General features: G+C 32.5%; 1 protein-coding gene across 1 annotated transcript; it reads right to left on the bottom strand.

Annotated features, from left to right (window-relative positions):
- Positions 1–10,305: 10,305 nt before the first annotated feature.
- Positions 10,306–15,103, bottom strand: LOC128217382 (histamine H1 receptor-like). Its single transcript, XM_052924510.1, is given in 3 exon segments — positions 10,306–10,344; positions 14,586–14,845; positions 14,848–15,103. Coding segments are annotated over 3 exon segments (555 nt in total).
- Positions 15,104–15,433: the final 330 nt, after the last annotated feature.

Genomic DNA, 15,433 nt, shown 5'->3' with positions numbered 1-15,433 from the left:
ACATCGGAACTTAAATTCTGTCCGCAATGTGATTCTAGCACGAGAATTGTATCTTATGAAACACTAGTTTCCTATAATTCAGTCAATAAATGGGAAGACAGCTGGTTATCCGTTTGTTGAAAATACTTTTTATCCATTCGATAATTATTTAAAAAATAATATTTTTTTTTAAAGCCGAATAGTTTTAAGTATGAACTCATCGTTGAAAATAGGTAAGAGGCAACAGAAAAAAAAGAATATAAACAAATGATTATATACAATATAATAAACAATATAATTCAATGATATTTCACAACTTAAGTGTGGTTGAAATATCTAAGAGTGTATCATCAATATAAATTTCCTATTAAAAAGAGGATTATAATATATTTCAGTGTAAGATAGCAATCTATTTCAGCCGAATTATTACCAAAGTTTTATTTAAATTTCGTGCGCACGTTGTATTCGATAGTCGTGTCACTTTATATTGACGTTGTTGAAATTGTGTCGCAGCGTTTGAAGTGAGAGTGGGTAAAATAAATCAAAACAGAGAAATATTATTGAATGGATTGAAGCAGTGTTTAAACCACAATCAGCCATAGGAAACTATGACGCTATTATGACAATTGTGGTGTTCAAAAACAATATTTGAACTATTATCAGCACTTGCTGATGTGTTCCAGCTTTTAGTATCTTACATGTAACACTCATAATGATTTACCACACTTAATTTTATTACAAAGAAGTGCACTTTACAAAAATATGAGCGAGAACCTATCTGCGTTATTTCAATAAACAACATTGATATTTTTTATTCAAAATACTTGCATTACATTTATTTCAGAAACAGGAGCTTAATTGTTTTATGTGAAATTTCATTTCAAATGTTCAGTATTTTTCTAGTTATTTCTCCAGTCTAATCCAGTCAACTGCTCAGGTACTGTTTGCAAAGCGAAATGCTCCGCCAGTGATTTCGTTGGTATTTCCCATTCAGTTCTATTTAATAAATTAAAGCATCGTGTGGACGTCGGGCTATTATCAGATATTATATGAGACTCTATCATAGGTAAATACTCACTTTTTTCTATTATTATCTATTCCTAAGTGGCACTGGGGCTTTAAACAATGATTACATGTTTTTATTTATACAACAATGGTAAACTTTCATGACAAGTGAGTGTGTCTTTCCAGTAATGAATGTTTTAACAGTTTTTGTCTACCTTATTAATAAATACTTTAATAATTAATACTACTTATTGAATACCAGAAACCAAAATAACATTTCAGCTCTTTTTTTTAGACCAATATTTATGCGAAAAGCTACAAAAACAAGCTCAGTAGCAAAGAGTTTAAACATAAACCCGGTTAATTGGCACTGGGTAAACGCCAAAGACAAAGAACATAAAATCACAAACAAGAAACATGGAAGAACAGCACAAAACTCCGCAAGCAGCACAGCGCACACATACTATATATAAAAAACTAGGTATGTTTATCAAGGACCGTTTTGCAACTTAGATTAACCTTGACCAGCATTTGATAGTCAAGCGCTATGCCAGGATTTTGCTATATATAATTACATTATAATGGTATTCATTTATTTTATATTCTTTCTGGTACAGGACGGATCAGTTGTGGCGACCCGGTTTGCATGGTTGCTGGCATGGAAAAAAATATCACATTGCTTTTCTCTGTTCTGATGAATATGATCTTCATACCTCACTGGTGTTTCCGTGTGTATATTACTCAATTTGGGACGATTGTTTATTTGACTTATCACCTTCGGATCTCGGATCATATAAAGCAATGTCTGAACTTAAAAAAAAACAGTGGATACCTTGTTATTCATCATTATTGAATTGTGTAATGTTGTGAAGGGGCATAAATACTACACTAAACTAAAAGTGATTAGACTTTTGACAAAAAAAATCCAGTTTAGTTACACGCAACAACACCTCTTCATAAGACGTGTTGGCATATCGAAAATGCTTGTTAAGTACAAATCGCCTTTTATTGGTATAGTAGTTAACTTCTTTTCATTTTGGTTGGCTGGAAAATGTGAATCGCAAGCTTGGTTACTTTAATTTCCAACCATCTGTTTGTTTCGAAAACGCATAACGTAACAATATTTATATGAAAAACTACAGAAACAAGCTCAGTAGTCAAAAATTTAAACATTAGCCCCGTTTAATGGCACAGAGAAAACGCCAAAGATAAAGAACATAAAAACAAACAATAACTAACCAGAAACATGGAACAACAGTACAAAACTCCACAAACAACATAGTACTTACATAAAAACTAGGTGTGTTTATCAAGGATTGTTATGTACCGCATTGGAACGGTCAGTTAAATGTTAATTTACTGGGAGTTTAAACCAGTTTGTGTTCACAACCTCACTCTTATCAAACAATCCCGAAAAGTAAAAACGTAAAAGATAAATCTTATCAAAGTATGCATTAACTTAAGGAAACATAGTACTTACATAAAAACTAGGTGTGTTTATCAAGGATTGTTATGTACCGCATTGGAACGGTCAGTTAAATGTTAATTTACTGGGAGTTTAAACCACTTTGTGTTCACAACCTCACTCTTATCAAACAATCCCGAAGAGTAAAAACGTAAAAGATAAATCTTATCAAAGTATGCATTAACTTAAGGAAACTTAATAATAAAACAAATAGTAATACACTAATAGGTAAACCCAAAGTACTTCTATGATTAGGGATCCCGACTCTATCTACAGACGAAGGAATACAATTCAGAGTATCTAATGCAACAACTTTTCAAAGATACGATGCAGTTTTTGATTGAAACTATGAACATCACACACAGTCTGCCTTAGCAAATAAAAGGTTTAAAACTGTGTTATCATAGAGTGTCATAATGAAAAGCATCATTGTACTGAAACTGGAAACAAACAAAGAAAACATTATTAAAAATAAAAACCCGACATATATACTTTTCTTTTAACTTTTCTTCCAAATGATTACCTTAGGCAAATATTAAAAGAAAGAGACGTCACACGCTGAAACATTCCTAGCAAGCCAAAAACGGTTTTAAAGATAACACGAATCTACAAAATTTTAATAAAATCAAAGCACTGAAAGTTTAAGGACGTCATATTAAGCCTTTTATTTTGTATGACGAATTCATCATCAAAAAACAAGAAGGCAAAATACTATCTTGGCATATTTCTGTTATGTAGTTATAACGTTTTATTCGATGTCAATTAAAGTGAGAAGTATTTTAGTTCTTTAGTATGTCCAACACGACATTTACAAATTCCGTTTTGGCATATCCATGTGCAGTCTTTCAAAACCACTTTCATGGATTTCTTTCTAGGAGCTCGTCTAGAGTTAAAACTCAACAATTGTGATGTAAGGTTATGTTGAATTTAACAGTTTCTCGTGCCTTGTATGAACGGCTCGGGTTAGTGGTTCTCCAAACTATTTCGACTGACCGTTCTAGGACACAAACAAAAAGTCGATAACTATTAGAAATAAAATACAAGACTGGCGTTCGAAAATACAGCAAATAATATTGATCTGCATGATAGAGTTATCCGTGTGTCTTTGACGTGGAAATTAGTAAACACAATTTTCCGAATGCATGTTTTTGATTCTGTTTATAAATCTTAAAGGTTCATTTACTTGCTTGTTAGAAAATAGCGCCATTTAAATTTCCCAAAAATATTAATTATATTTTCTTAAATCGTTTCCATTTTCCGACTAGTTCATTCCCTTGTAACCAAAGTTAAAGTATACATTCTTCTCTTACATTCTTTTTCTAAAGCAGTTTATCTTTAACATGACTTAATTAACATATTTACGAAGGTGTATGATCATTTAATATATAGAGTAAAAGTAAATGTATTGTTAGCCAGTACATATTTCCAACGGTTATGTTATATTGTTGATAAAAAGGTCCAACGAATCTATATTATATTAAGATTAAACCATATGAAAAGTGGTTATCATATTAATTAGCGTTCCATGAAATCACAGAGAGGTTCACAAGGTAGGTTAATTGATTAAACAATTCATTGTGTAGTTCTACATCGTTTGAAAATGAAATGTTCAATATTTTAAGATATTTCATTTCTCAAAAGCTCGATCGAAAAAAGAAGTTTCTGAAATTGTTCCATATTATTGTATACCTTATTATGTAACACCCCCCAATTCATTAAAACCTTTAACTATTATTTAAACGTATAGACTTTACCTAAAATAAAATAAATTCGTCGAAGAAATGAATCATTGTAAAGACTTCCATTGAAAAGAGTTTTGAGAAATATTTTCATGTACCCCAGTTCGCTGTAAATCATTGTCTGCAATTTATTAGCGATATCTGTTTTCTTAAGTTATTCAATTATTATTTAGGATTGGAGTTACTAGCATGGATGCTAGCTAATAACAAACATATTCAGACAATCTAATCGGATTAAGTTCCAGACATAATGTTTTACTTGGTATACCTTGAATCGCTGTGCAGTTTACTAAAAGCTTGCAATTGCCGGATATATCAATATTCTAAAGGTATACCGTTTAGATTCCTCGTAGTTTTGGTATTCGTAAATACGAAGGATTATTTTTTCAATAAAAGTTTTGAATTAATCTATGCTTCTATCAAAAATTCACTGTAACACATAAACTACTATTTTTGAAGGTACATCGGAAATGCAAAACATCTCGAAATGATACAATGGAAATTACGATTTATCGAAAACCATGTATATGGTCACATGGCTATGGCCTCTCACACACACGAGACATTCATCAAACCAATCAGCGCAGATTGATAAATCACTTATAAATGATTATGTTTAGCTTTGCTTAATCCCTCGCAAAGGAAAGAGTTCATAATAGATGTTGTTCATTTTGTTCATTTAATTTGTATCCTGTCGGGGAAAACCCCCAACTATAAAGCAATAACGGTTTCTTATGTTTGGATTCAAACTTCTTTGTCATGCTTGGCAAACATTGGCAACATATTTCTTGTTGTGCAGCCTACAAGGCCAAAGGGGCACTAACCTTTTAATAAAGTATATGATGATTTTAAGTATTTACGTCGTTGGACCTCTTTTAGATAAATTGTCAGTATATCGCAGTTCAAGGAGTATTCGCATTGGTCACACATTACTCGAATGTTTTAAACAATATTTACTTCCAAAGAGCTTTTTAAGGATACGCAAAGTTAAATCATGACCATCATAACCAATAATAAAGGGGTTATAATACATGTAAAGAAAACATTTGATATATCTGCAATAAGAATTGAGAAGGAAGCTTATAAGCTTATACTATGCCTTGCTTTTGTCACTCTTTCAAGCTGCTTGTAATGGTGTAATTGTTGTTACTATTTGTAGAGTTATGTTACTCGTTTTAAGATTGATTAGGTGAAAGGTGAATGATAGATATTTGAAGTAATAGGTGGTAAAATACGTTTGAAGTACGAATGAAAGTAACCAAAGAGAGAGCAACGTAAAGACCAGGAAGAATTGGGGTGCAGGGATATGTTAGGTCAGTTGTAGTTGTGGGGTCAAGGTTGTTCTCATTTATCTTAAGGAGATCAAACGCGTTTGGTTAGTTTGGCGAATGTAGTGCTGAACGTCATTGAATATCGTTGAGTTATTCAGCGCCACGGCGTTTTATGATCCAAACATTAATATTTGAAGGCCTTATAGCAGACAGTTGCTCGAATAGGTGATGCCTTTGTTCATGATATAGGGAACAGGTGAAGAAGCAATGGTAGGTTGCGGAAGATTATTTACTCGATTAACTACAATAAGTGTGTATTTTAGATGTAAATCAATCGAATCTTTGCGTTTAGGTACTAGAATGTTAGACATTTTGTAATAACAAATATACAATGTACGCTGTAAAATATTGTATGCGTTTTTAACGATTATTCGTTTATCGTTCACATTTGGTTTCTAAATCGGCTATTAATATTTTCATATGAAATATATACGTTTTCAGAATAAGCCTGGTCTGTAATTTGACAACCAATTTAGTTTGTCACAAGGCAGATATTGCTTTCAATATATACAAATAATATAACAAAAACAGTTTAACATTTGTGCTAAAATAGTAGATATTTTGAGAAATTAATCGAACAATAAAAAAACAACTATGGCTTTCTGAATTTCACATCAATTAAAACACTTCATGTATAGCACTCCGAAATATTGACAAATCTGGACATCAAACAGTCTACAGCATTTCACGTAATTGCAATTAATATATAAAGGACTATTTTTCAATTTCAAAGTTTGTCAATTTAAAAATTGTATAAAGATTTTGCAATGTCTTTAGTCTAAACTGTTCGATTCTATTGCCAACAATGGTCTTATAAACAATATAATACAAAGCCTTGTAGCAAATATGCTTGCTTTGCCGTTTAGGCCAATAACTTAGAATCAATGGCCTTTCATAAAATGACATTATCTTAATTTGATATATTTGCTTTATATATTGACTTTCAGAGGTTTGTTTTGGGAATATTTAGTATTTTTGTGTTGACTTAAACTTTTTAGATACGTTCAATCGAAGAATTTCTTTCCAAATGTTAGTAATGGTTTAATTTTGAATATTTACATCTGCTATTTTTTTAGCTGATTAAGAATATAATTCTTGTCCATATTGCCCGAATTTGACAGAATTTTGTTTTTGTAAAGTACTAGTATGTTGGGAGCAATTCAGTTCTTCAATAGGAGGTTTTTTCATGATGAATTTAGTTTCCCCATACGATTTACTTTATTATATTGTAGTAGTGGTTGGTCGTTTTTGTTTGATTGAAAGTCGCTTGTTTTATCTGAACGCATATTTAGAACAAATACTTATAGATGATAGTAACTGTGTTCTTTTTCCATGGCGATGAAATATAATTACAACATAATGTTTGTTGTCGTTATTATCAAACCTGGCATAAGAATATTTTCAGCTGGATAAGAAAAAAATACATTTTGATATAAGCGTTATAAACATATATAATTTTGTAAACTGAAGGTTCATATAAAAGAAGATAAGCCTCAATCAGCAGGATTTGACTTTTAAAAAACAACAATCCCCTAAATCGTAATCAAAGTTCTACTTGCGTCGGATAATAACCGCAAGTCGTTCAATTATCTAGCATGAGGAAACCCATGATTAAATGGTGTCCAGTTGTGTGCCATTCTTGCAATTAACCATTGGCTCTGGTAAGTTGTCCCGCGGAGAATGTATTAAGACGTGATCTGCGTTGATATCAATTTGAATGGATTTCCTGCCAATTTTCCATAGTCTAGCATTTTATTTCAATATAAAGCTGGGATAGGCAACACAGAAGGCTTAAGCCTAAATTCCTTACAAATTCAATTGAGCCATCTAAAACATGCTATTATCATACTTAAATATGCTTTGCATTAGCTTGTCACCCAGTACTAAAATGTTTAAGAAAAAGAAATATGAGATTTATTTTCCACGTTTATTAGTCATCAATAATGCATAAACTGTGAATAAACGTACTGCGAAAATGTTTTGATACTTGCCTTGCATATATTGACGTGAGCGTGATTAAAATTGTGAATTAAGAAACATGTCTCTTGAAATATATTTGATTTATACAACTTAAATTGATAAAAATAAACTGGTTTGAACTTTATTTATTCATTTGAGCTGTACATTTGTCCTTTTCAACAATGACGTATAACCGTAAATATAACTAATGACATCGATTAAATTTCATTCAATTTCCGTAGAAACGGTATGACGTGTTATAGCCTAGCCTTTATCGTTATGGCGTAAACAGGTGCTCCGAAAAGTCCTCGATATCTTGCGGGCTTACCATGTTTTAAGTTAAAACCGGCTCTGGATCCATCTCCTGTATCGCGGGAGCGAATCAATTTTATAGCTTGTATATGGCTTCTTAATTTCGTTTCGTAACATACATTTTGTCCGTAATGTGATACTTGCAAGTGAATGGTGTCTTATGAAACGCTATTCATATACACTAGTAAATAAATAAGAAGAAAGCTTAAGGCGAATTTATCTTTACCCTTATAAGATTGATATTTGTTTATTACAAAAAGCAAAACAAAACAAAAACATACATCTGGTCTACATGTGACAATCTTTTAAATTACAATGCGTTCACAACAGTCAAGGTTATGGTTTAAATATATCTAAATCTGATACTGTTAATTTATATATATATATACGATATTTTGACATTTTAGTATACTAAGTATACTAGGATATATATATATATATATATATATATATATATATATATATATATATATATATATATATATATATATATATATATATATATATATATATATATATATCCTAGTATACTTAGTATACTAAATGTCAAAATATCGTACTTGATGTAAATGTAGATGTCAGAAAAGCTGAATACCGTTTCTCCGAACAGGGGAGTTAAACGTAAATTTCTTTTTGATATAACTTTTAAAGCTGACAAAAGTAAAATGTGTAACGAATAAAGTAAATGGAATAACATAACATAACATAAGGTTTATTTTCGATGTAAGCATATACAGCTTATCATCGTATACAAAATATTATTACAAACATGCATGAAAAAGGAATGTATAATAATACGATCATAGAATACAATCACATTAATAGGATTTCATATTTAAATTTTTTGGTCTTCCCCAATAGAATTTGGTATATAATGTTCCCGTATATCCCTATATGAAGGGCAAATTAACACAAGGTGGATTCATATTCTATGTCATTATTTCCACAAATGGTACATTTGCGGTCACTTCTTAGAATGTTTGAGTACCGTCCTTGTTTCACAAATAGTCTATGTGATGACAATCTTAGTTTACATATTTCATGTCTATGTTTGAAATTATCAATTGATGTCAAGTAGGTAGACATGTCAAAGTTTGTCTTTATCTGATTAAACAGTGCCAATGCAGACGATGCCTGAACGCCCTCACGCCATTGTGTAATGTAAAGATCATTTAATCTGAGTTAGACGTGTTAAATGCAATAAGGAACATTGCTTACAGAGTCTCTAAATGTCAACACATCACCAAAACCTGTCAATTCTAACATATCCCTTACATTTGAAGTCCAGTTATGTTTGCCCTGACTGCATTATGATAATGGCATAATTATTTTGGAAAATAAAACACAATACCAGCCGATGTCTTATAAACATATGTCAATGCTACGGTGTAATTTTAATGAATAAAAACAAATGCATTTGCAAAACATAAAGCTTAATAGATTTCTATTTAAAATGATGTCATTGAATATTCTTGATTTTGCTGACAACGGAGTGTATCATGAAGTTGCTTTAGCTACGTGTGTCTGCTTAAAACAAATAGCATACACCACAATTAATTTGCTCCTTGGTCTTTTGCAAGCACAGTTATGAAGCTGCGTTGTATTACGTATCCGTTGTTAAGATACATATGACCGCTAAGTAGTTTGTCCAGTATGCGTGTTAACGTGTCAAAAGCGATGCATTAATGGTTGAATTAAAGTGAGATAAGAATCTGGAAGAAAAATAAAACATCAGTCAGCAGGATTTGACTTTTTCCCCATCGTAAAAGGTCTCCTTCCAATGCCACTACAATGTTCACCTAAATAATGTTCAAACCGTTTACTGGATAAGCAGCGCAAGTCGTTCAATTATACTGCACAATTATTACCCCTTTATTATAGGGCATCAAGAAACCCATGGTTTAATTATATTGTGTCAAGTGGCATGCCATTTTTGCAATTATACATGTCTCTCGTAAATTGTCCCGCTGCGAATGCAAGGATACGTGAATTGTGTTGATATCATTTTAATGGATTTATTGCGAAGGTTCTATAGTCTAGAGCATTATATTTCAATATGGAGCTAAAAGCAATCCAGAAGAAAGTCTTCTATGAAGCAAAAATGTCATACAATGGCATTATGTAGATATATCATTTCTTTCATCTGAAACGTGTGTTTATCACACTTGCTTATATCTGACATACGTGTGCCATCTCGCGCTGACGTTAAATTTGAAATTGAGAGTGGGCTAAACATTTGAAAACGGTGAAAAATACCAAAATATTATTTTACTTTCTATTTACTGTTACTTTTCTATTAACCATCGGAAAGATACCATTTATTTTGGTTGAATTTCACTTATTCATTTTGAGCTGTGCAATGATCCTTTTAGAACATTTCAGTATAATCGTAAATAGAAACGTGATCGTATTTCATTTATTTCTCTAAGGCCACAGTGCTACACACCAGATTAATTTGTTCAACTCAATTTGAGAAACGGCATGAAATGTTGTACATACTGCAAGTCCTTTATCATTATGGCGTAAGCACATGCTCCGAGATGTTCGTGATATCCTGGCATGAGGAATGAGCCATTTATAGTAGTCATACCGGGCATCTGGCCTATCTGTTGTATCTTGGGGATAATAATTTGTATCGAGCCTCTTTTATAGGTTGTAGATGGCTTCTCAATCACGTTTCGGAAAATAAAAGCTGTCCGGTATGTGATTTTAGCACGTGAATGGTGTCTCAGAAACACTATTGTTATATAAGCTAGTCAATAAATGAAAAGAAAGCTTACGGAATTGAATTTGCGGAAAGTAGTTTTATCCCTTATTAGGTTGATACGCGTATATTAACAAAAACAAAAACAAAACAAAAAAACATTCACATGATTTACATGCTACAATACTACAAATACGATTGCTTTCACAACGAACAAGGATATGGTTTAAAAGTCTAAAGCCGATACTATCAACGTATATTTCCTACTCAATGTTTTGAATAATCAACATATTATAGAAGTTTTGTATTTCTCTTCCACAAAAGTAGAATGTTGCTTCTTTTATAAAAGGAAATAAATAGAATATCTCCTTGATATCTCCTCCTCATATTATTTTCAAAATTGGCAAGATAAAAGTGTATGACGAAGTTAGTAATGAATGGGATAATGAATTATATATTTTACAAAAACAAACACAATGACAACCAATGCATTTAAAACTGTCGATGTTCAGACGTTATTTTCGAAAATAATTATATATAATATATATAACTGTGTTTGCCAAACGTTAATCCATATTAAACATTGTTGATTCCTATTTAAGTTTCCTTCATTGAATATACTTGACTTTGAAGGCAACTGAGTGTATCCATGCAGTTATGCGTGCAAAAAAGTAGCACAAAACAAAATTACATTGTCCCTCGTTTATTTGTTACCCCATTAAATGAAGCGAGTTTGTTACACGCAATAATGGTTAAAACAACACATGACCGTCCAGTTGTTTGTCACGTAGTCGTAGTTTTAAAAGTCACAAGCAAGATTTATCCGGTTTGGTTTTGCGAAATTAACCTGACAGTCCTCAGAAGCCACTTAATACTGCACGGAGGGCATATCAAGCGAATTGTTTTGATAAAATACTAAATGATTACTGAATTACATTAAATACAATGGATGGAGCTGAGGTCTTGTGATAAAACCTGTGTCCACTAAAGATAAAAACATCCAATCCGGAAGCTATGGTGACAGTACGTTTCAACCGGAAGAACATTGATAGAGTCGGGCCATTGAATGAGGGTATATATAAAGAGCATACTTTACAACATACTTAATTGAATATATGCTACTCTGCTCTCGAAAGCTAGGTTGCTGACAAATGTTTAAACGGTGTGGTTAAAAACCCAGTTTATTGTTGTGAATTTTCCTGGAATTTCGTTGTTTATACATAATTTTACTAATTTACAACTGCTTATTTCAATCATATGTTACCCATTTCATTCGCCTTCTATTACAGCAGTACTGGGTCAATCGTTTTTAAAAACATGCGTGCTCAGTTCTCCTGTCCGCATACTTACCAAAACGCGTTTGATATGGTAAGGCATTTTTATATTTTCCACTTCATTTTTTACGATAACTCCTTGTTGACACTGACTTTGATAGAAGAAGCTTGGAAACACTGGTATGCTTCCACACATATTAATCATACACATACTAAGAATGAAATACAAAAAGGTCATTTAAAAATATATGCCTGATTATGGATTAATGTATGAACAGTTCAATTTATAGTAACATTAAAGGGCACCATAAAATGTAAACAGTGAGAGAAATCGATAAAAATCTTGGACTGAAAATTAATAGATGTGTTCAATATTCAAATAAGTAAAAAAGACCGAGAGGTGCTTATATTTATTAGGTATTAGGGTTTAAACGCAATCAGACATTCTGAACTCTTATATCTGACCTTCATAGCATATTGTGTTAAAACATTTATGAACTATTAGAACTGAAACTAAGGACATATTGCAAATCAGTGGAACCCCTACTTTTAGAGTGCACTGTTGTGATACTAACAGGGAAGCAGATTTCTTACACACTTATCTATCTGTAGATAATAACGGACCATTGCTATACGTTAACCAGATATTACTATTGAAGGAACTTGTTTTAATTATATTTATTGTAACCTAATAGTATTGAACTCGGCCATGCCTGTGAATTCGTATTGTATACACAAATAACTTTCTTGAATGTGCTTTGAGCTGAATTTTTGTAGTACCAATATTTAACATTTACGACGAATTAAATACATATTGCAACACATAGATTGATTTTTGTTGAAAAACATTTTCAACGGTCATATCGACCTACTTTTAGTATATAATTTGTACATACCGTGTCTGTGAACAATGTTGTTGTTTTTGTGTGTTTTTTTAATCTTTTCTTTTGCTGCTGTCAAAAAAAAATAACGTATTTGGAATTCGTAATTAATCTCGACCTTTGAAGGTTTCATATCCTTGTTTACTTGATCTTTTTTTTTAATACGAACCATGCCGCCATGTGTAACACACGTTTCTTTAACTTGATTTGCTCGTTTAAAAATAAGGCAATAATTTGTCAACTGTGTAGTAAATGATTTTTTTTATAAAATAAAACTGCTTTTAACCGTTGATACATTTTGTGTAAATTGGAAGTCTCAGTCAAAACGAGAATGATAATTTCACCCCTTGGATGGCGAAAGTAGTATTTTTTCTTTGATAAATCCGGTGATACATTTTTCGAAAGTTGTCAAACCGAGAATGATAATTTCACTCTTTGGATATAATATGAGTTTGCAAAGAATCTCTCATAGACCGACTAAACAAAGTTGTATGCAATTGATCGCAAATTTACTATTTTATAACTGAAAATATAGATCCAGGTGTTGTTTTAATGGAATATTTATATCCTCACTAAACATACAAAATCAAGATCGATATGTTTTTTCGCGAACAATTAAGCATCGATTTCCTGTCCATTTCGATAGTCGTAAAAGAAATGTTAATAATCACTGCTTGTACACACATGTAGGAATCCATATTTGAAATAAACAGTGAGCATGATAAAGAATAATCGAAATTATTAATTATGTATGAATATGAACAAACGAATGAAGGCATTTTAGTCAAGAATTAACAATTTGTATATACCGCACTTTCAAATTTTGGCTTATCATCAATGGAGTATGTAACGAATAAAACGTAATTATGTTTGACTTAGTTTTCATTGTTAGTCATAACGTGCTGTGAACATGCTGTTTCTTTCATGTCCGTTCTTTTTTCTAAATCTCGAACGTTTGGACCTCATTCCAAGCATCATTCTAAACTTACGCCTAAAGTTAGCGTTACACAGTGGGTACAAAAAGGGATTCAGTGTAGAATTGAGGTAGCCAACCCAGGTCATTGCTAGAAGTAACCCTTGATCTATGCATCCATCGCAAAATGCAACAACAAGGAACAAAATAAAATATGGCAGAAAGCAAAGCTTGAAAGCACCCATTATTACTCAAAGTTGCCGAGCTGCTTTGATTTCTTTTGTCAAAGCAGAACTTTGCCGTATGTTTTTAATCCTGTTTTTCATATTGAACACATTTGTGGAATGCCGTCTACTCCTTTCATCGTGGACCACAAACTGATTTCTACTACTTTCACTTGTTTTGGAGTTGCTTGTAGCAGTGCATGTCGTGTCATTTATGAATTCGGCCTCCCTTATACGCCGTAGACCACTTATCAGGGAATAGTTCGCCGTCTTATTTGCTAGTGTACGTCTGTCCTCTGTGCTAGAACTAGAACTTTTCGGAGTGCTTGGTGTGGATAGTTCGGCCGATGTGTTGTTACTATTCATCAGGATAAGTGCATGTGGTGGTTGTTGTTGCGGTTTAATGGATAAAAAACTCCTCGTAAAAGTACCGTTCAACTTTATCAGTCTCCCCATCAATTACATTTTCGTCGTAAACATATTTTATTTTACAATTTTGACAAATCGTTGTTGAAGGAAGTTCTAAGGCCACTCCATTTTGAATTACTCTAAACCGATTATCTTTTCTAGGTGATTTTAAGAAACGTTTTACAAAGTATCCTTTGCACCTTGTGCCCTTCGTTGTCTTTCGTGTTCTGTGATTGTTTGAATGTTTCGTTGACATACTCAATATGCTTAACTCAATCGGAATGTGTGTAATGTGTGGGTTTTCAATATGGGTATGACTTTGACTGTCAAATTGTGTGTCTACATTGTTATCACTAAAGGATATGTCGTCTGCACAAGACTGATTATTTACTAAAGGTGAAGTATAATTTTTAACATTTCGTTGTCCTAATTCCAATTCAGACCCTTTACGAATCTCCTGAAATATTTTCCAGTATAAGCAATACATAATCGCAAGCAGCAGATAAAAATTGAAGAACGCCGTCACAACCTTAAAAGCACTATTCTTTGCATACTCAGTATCGCACACAGACGACGGAACACTCCTCTCCCCAACAAAGAAGAAGTGATGCCATTCAATAATGGGTACAATCCACATAGAAGATAAACGCCCGTTATCATTAACACTGCTCTCTTCTTTGTACGTTTCCTTAGGTATTTCAAAGGAGAGGTTACGGACCAGTATCGATCCAGGCTAAGTATGAAGAGGTTCAGGATTGAGGCCGTGCTAGCCGTGTAGTCGATGCCTATCCAGATCTGGCAGACGGCAATATCAAACAGCCACTCATCGGTGTAGATGTGAACGGTGCTGATTGGCATCACCACCAGCCCAACAATCAGGTCTGCGATGGCAAGGGACACGATAAACATATTGCTCACCTGAAAATAGACAAATACAATTGATTTATCGTAGCCTTTTCTTTCGTCGTATACCACTATATTAATCATACAAAGCTCATGAAAAACGAGGCCGAGTATATGAATTACAAGACTAATCCATTTAGTCTTATACCATTTTACTTAACTTATGAAACATATATTTTTATTACGGTTCCTCTTTGATGAATAAAACCAAACACACACAAGAATAATGAATAGGTTTTGTAGCTTTGGAGAGAGAGGATTTCATTAGTGCCATTCTTCCTAACACAACAAACCTCTAAAAACAATCTTGAAGCCAGTTAATTGCCTTAACACTAT

The sequence above is a fragment of the Mya arenaria genome, chromosome 14 (genome assembly GCF_026914265.1).
Source record: "Mya arenaria isolate MELC-2E11 chromosome 14, ASM2691426v1".
Classification (NCBI taxonomy): Eukaryota; Metazoa; Mollusca; class Bivalvia; order Myida; family Myidae; genus Mya; species Mya arenaria.
This window is presented reverse-complemented; position numbering and strand designations above follow the sequence as displayed.